This window comes from Oncorhynchus keta, unplaced genomic scaffold (assembly GCF_023373465.1).
Source record: "Oncorhynchus keta strain PuntledgeMale-10-30-2019 unplaced genomic scaffold, Oket_V2 Un_scaffold_5175_pilon_pilon, whole genome shotgun sequence".
In the NCBI taxonomy this organism is placed as follows: domain Eukaryota; kingdom Metazoa; phylum Chordata; class Actinopteri; order Salmoniformes; family Salmonidae; genus Oncorhynchus; species Oncorhynchus keta.
In genome coordinates, this window is record NW_026290955.1 from 321,986 (window position 1) to 327,985 (window position 6,000).

At 44.8% G+C, this 6,000-nt stretch overlaps 1 protein-coding gene across 1 annotated transcript in view; it reads right to left on the bottom strand.

The window, feature by feature from the left end:
• Nucleotides 1-5,694, bottom strand: part of idh3a (isocitrate dehydrogenase (NAD(+)) 3 catalytic subunit alpha) — a 32,828-nt gene extending 27,134 nt beyond the window's left edge. The window contains 4 exon segments of the mRNA XM_052516620.1: nt 4,626-4,740; nt 4,890-4,973; nt 5,151-5,204; nt 5,565-5,694. Coding sequence (XP_052372580.1) covers nt 4,626-4,740; nt 4,890-4,973; nt 5,151-5,204; nt 5,565-5,591 — 280 coding nt within the window. The 5' untranslated portion in view covers nt 5,592-5,694.
• Between the last annotated feature and the right edge of the window lie 306 nt (nt 5,695-6,000).

Genomic DNA, 6,000 nt, shown 5'->3' on the forward strand with positions numbered 1-6,000 from the left:
CCAGACAGACTAAACTCCATCATAACATCACCAGACAGACTAAACTCCATCATAACATCACCAGACAGACTAAACTCCATCCCATCATAACATCACCAGGCAGACTAAACTCCATCATAACATCACCAGACAGACTAAACTCCATCCCATCATAACATCACCAGACAGACTAAACTCCATCATAACATCACCAGACAGACTAAACTCCATCATAACATCACCAGACAGACTAAACTCCATCATAACATCACCAGGCAGACTAAACTCCATCATAACATCACCAGACAGACTAAACTCCATCATAACATCACCAGGCAGACTAAACTCCATCCCATCATAACATCACCAGGCAGACTAAACTCCATCATAACATCACCAGACAGACTAAACTCCATCCCATCATAACATCACCAGGCAGACTAAACTCCATCATAACATCACCAGGCAGACTAAACTCCATCATAACATCACCAGGCAGACTAAACTCCATCATAACATCACCAGGCAGACTAAACTCCATCATAACATCACCAGGCAGACTAAACTCCATCATAACATCACCAGACAGACTAAACTCCATCATAACATCACCAGGCAGACTAAACTCCATCATAACATCACCAGGCAGACTAAACTCCATCATAACATCACCAGACAGACTAAACCTCCCATCATAACATCACCAGACAGACTAAACTCCCATCATAACATCACCAGACAGACTAAACTCCATCATAACATCACCAGACAGACTAAACTCCATCATAACATCACCAGACAGACTAAACTCCATCATAACATCACCAGACAGACTAAACTCCACCCCATCATAACATCACCAGACAGACTAAAACATAACCATCCCATCATAACATCACCAGACAGACTAAACTCCATCATAACATCACCAGACAGACTAAACTCCATCATAACATCACCAGACAGACTAAACTCCATCCCATCATAACATCACCAGACAGACTAAACTCCATCATAACATCACCAGACAGACTAAACTCCATCATAACATCACCAGACAGACTAAACTCCATCATAACATCACCAGGCAGACTAAACTCCATCATAACATCACCAGACAGACTAAACTCCACCCCATCATAACATCACCAGACAGACTAAACTCCATCCCATCATAACATCACCAGACAGACTAAACTCCATCATAACATCACCAGACAGACTAAACTCCATCATAACATCACCAGGCAGACTAAACTCCATCATAACATCACCAGACAGACTAAACTCCATCCCATCATAACATCACCAGGCAGACTAAACTCCATCATAACATCACCAGACAGACTAAACTCCATCATAACATCACCAGACAGACTAAACTCCATCATAACATCACCAGGCAGACTAAACTCCATCATAACATCACCAGGCAGACTAAACTCCATCATAACATCACCAGACAGACTAAACTCCATCATAACATCACCAGACAGACTAAACTCCATCATAACATCACCAGACAGACTAAACTCCATCATAACATCACCAGACAGACTAAACTCCATCCCATCACAACATTACAGGAGGTCTTTTAAAACAGCTCTTACACTAAAAGGACATTATCCTCATGTTCAAAACACCACAGTATTGGTCAAACCTCCGTGTGGAAATATACATAAAAACACAGAAAAGTCTCATTTTTGACAACTGGGCCTTTAAAGACCAGTTTACTGTTCATTAGGAACCAAATGGAAATAGACAAACAGGGAAAGACTATGTACAGGTAGAATAAAATACCTTTCCCAATTTTCCATCGCAAAATGTTTTCTGTTTGCGTCTACTGAAGACGGGGATGTACTGGAGCTCTAGACATGTTGACCTCTAGACGGGCTTCCACACCAGTCACCTGACCTCCAGATGGGCTTCCACACCAGTCACCTGACCTCTAGATGGGCTTCCACACCAGTCACCTGACCTCAGACGGGCTTCCACACCAGTCACCTGACCTCCAGACGGGCTTCCACACCAGTCACCTGACCTCCAGACGGGCTTCCACACCAGTCACCTGACCTCCAGATGGGCTTCCACACCAGTCACCTGACCTCCAGATGGGCTTCCACACCAGTCACCTGACCTCTAGACGGGCTTCCACACCAGTCACCTGACCTCTAGACGGGCTTCCACACCAGTCACCTGACCTCTAGATGGGCTTCCACACCAATCACCTGACCTCCAGATGGGCTTCCACACGGGCTTCCACACCAGTCACCTGACCTCTAGACGGGCTTCAACACCAGCCACCTGACCTCTAGACGGGCTTCCTGCATCGTTTACCCACCAATCATGTTACCACTACATCTCTCATCTTGGCCGTGTTCCATTCATCCCTACTATTCCCCATGAGCCCTACAGGCTACTATCCCCTATAAACCCTGCATTACTATCCCCTACATACTAGCCCCAATGAACCCTGCATACTATCCCATCCCCTATGAACCATGCATACTATCCCCTAGATACTATCCCCTAGATACTATCCCCTATAAACCCTACATACTATCCCCTGCATACTATCCCCTATGAACCCTACATACTATCCCCTGCATACTATCCCCTATGAACCCTACATACTATCCCCTGCATACTATCCCCTATGAACCCTACATACTAACCCCTGCATACTAAACCCTGCATACTAAACCCTGCATACTAAACCCTGCATACTAAACCCTGCATACTAAACCCTGCATACTAAACCCTACATACTAAACCCTACATACTAACCCCTGCATACTAACCCCTACATACTAACCCCTACATACTAACCCCTACATACTAACCCCTACATACTAACCCCTACATACTAACCCCTGCATACTAAACCCTACATACTAACCCCTACATACTAAACCCTACATACTAACCCATATGATGCCACCTGCATGACGTTCTTTATTCCAGCTGACTTCAGCACACTATGTCCATCATGACCATGCAGGTAGCTACTACCATAGGATCTCTGTCACTGCTACCTACACTATGTCCATCATGCCCATGCAGGTAGCTACTACCATAGATTACCATAGGATCTCTGTCACTGCTACCTACACTATGTCCACCATGACCATGCAGGTAGCTACTACCATAGGATCTCTGTCACTGCTACCTACACTATGTCCATCATGAACCATGCAGGTAGCTACTACCATAGGATCTCTGTCACTGCTACCTACACTATGTCCATGGCATGTTCATGACCATGCAGGTAGCTACTACCATAGATTACCATAGGATCTCTGTCACTGCTACCTACACTATGTCCATCATGACCATGCAGGTAGCTACTACCATATCTGATCTCTGTCACTACTAAACACTACGTCCATCATGACCATGCAGGTAGCTACTACCATAGGATCTCTGTCACTGCTACCTACACTGTCCATCATGACCATGCAGGTAGCTACTACCATAGGATCTCTGTCACTGCTACCTACACTATGTCCACCATGACCATGCAGGTAGCTACTACCATAGATTACCATAGGATCTCTGTCACTGCTACCTACACTATGTCCATCATGACCATGCAGGTAGCTACTACCATAGATTACCATAGGATCTCTGTCACTGCTACCTACACTATGTCCATCATGACCATGCAGGTAGCTACTACCATAGGATCTCTGTCACTGCTACCTACACTATGTCCATCATGACCATGCAGGTAGCTACTACCATAGGATCTCTGTCACTGCTACCTACACTATGTCCATCATGACCATGCAGGTAGCTACTACCATAGGATCTCTGTCACTGCTACCTACACTATGTCCATCATGACCATGCAGGTAGCTACTACCATAGGATCTCTGTCACTGCTACCTACACTATGTCCATCATGACCATGCAGGTAGCTACTACCATAGGATCTCTGTCACTGCTACCTACACTATGTCCATCATGACCATGCAGGTAGCTACTACCATAGGATCTCTGTCACTGCTACCTACACTATGTCCATCATGACCATGCAGGTAGCTACTACCATAGGATCTCTGTCACTGCTACCTACACTATGTCCATCATGACCATGCAGGTAGCTACTACCATAGGATCTCTGTCACTGCTACCTACACTATGTCCATCATGACCATGCAGGTAGCTACTACCATAGGATCTCTGTCACTGCTACCTACACTATGTCCATCATGACCATGCAGGTAGCTACAACCATAGGATCTCTGTCACTGCTACCTACACTATGTCCACCATGACCATGCAGGTAGCTACTACCATAGGATCTCTGTCACTGCTACCTACACTATGTCCACCATGACCATGCAGGTAGCTACTACCATAGATTACCATAGGATCTCTGTCACTGCTACCTACACTATGTCCACCATGACCATGCAGGTAGCTACTACCATAGGATCTCTGTCACTGCTACCTACACTATGTCCATCATGACCATGCAGGTAGCTACTACCATAGGATCTCTGTCACTGCTACCTACACTATGTCCATCATGACCATGCAGGTAGCTACTACCATAGGATCTCTGTCACTGCTACCTACACTATGTCCACCATGACCATGCAGGTAGCTACTACCATAGGATCTCTGTCACTGCTACCTACCTTTTAACCCAATCAGGGTCCTGTCCATAGACTCCTTACAGTCTGGAGGGATCATCCATCTACCTCCTGGGCCCTGGATAGCTGTCACATTCCTCTCCTCCCACTGGATGGGAACCTAACGGGTGGTAGAGAGGACACAGAATGGTACAGGAAGGACCGGGGTTCAATGTTCTGTCAAACTTTCCATGCCAATGGCATGTTCTGCTGTTAACCCTACAATTTGCTGTGTGAGAGAGAGAGAGTTTGACAGCTTTTCCATCTTACCTTAGCAGACTCGAAAATCTTCATGACAGCCACGGATATTTCTGGACCGATTCCATCCCCGGGAATTAACGTAACCGTTTGCAGCTGTTAAGAGAAAACAAACCCATTTTCAATCTGTTTTTAGAGGGATTACATTACATACAAGCACTAAAAACACTGGATCATGAATTACATCATTTCAGCCTTTTTGTCAACGAGGGAGAAGTTCATAAAAAAAAAAAAACAGGTGTAGACTTGTCTATTTGTCAGTCGTTGACTTACCCCCCTTCTGAAACATACCGTCGGTCTCTTTGCCGCCCCCACGACGTGAGAGAGCTGGAGGAGGACAATAAACGGAAGGTTAAATTATTACCGCGCAGATAAAAACGTATCACAACATCCACACACTATCTCTAGTCGAGTGGGATTGAATCAGAAAACATATTGACAAACACGAAATGTCACTTGTCAAGCATTAGGCGGATAAAAAGCGGTTGGTTAATAGCATAGCTCGCTACGGTAGTAGCAGGACAAGGACACACGCACAGTAAAAGGCCTCACAGAAAACCCATGGAAACAACATTATACACCCGACAAAGTCATCCGAACACGAACTCACATTACACAAACATAAATCCAATACATGGCCAAGTTACATTCGATTATCTTTACGCTGACAAAACGGCATGTTCTTACCATTGACCTCCACACGTTGCTCGCCATAGTCCTGGGTTAATGTGGTCCTGCACCGCTCTGCCGTGAACGGGACTTCCGGGGTGGGAAACGATGACGTAGACACGTACCACAAGCAACGTATCTAATGTCTGTTTATCTTAATACTGCAACGTGAAACAAATCCGTGATGTATTATTTATTTTATTGAAATGCTTTCATGTTGAACATTACTGTTTTTGATCGACATAAATAATGTCTACTTTGCAGTGGTGTAAAGTTTTTAAGTGAAAATAATTTAAAGTAATAGTTTTGGATCGTTTTTTCGGTATCTGTACTTACCTATTTCTATTTTTTTCCAGGACAGGAAAATGGTCCAATCCACGCACTTATCAAGAGAACATCCCTGGTCATCCCTACTGCCTCTGATCTGGAGGACTCACTAAACAGAGAACATCCC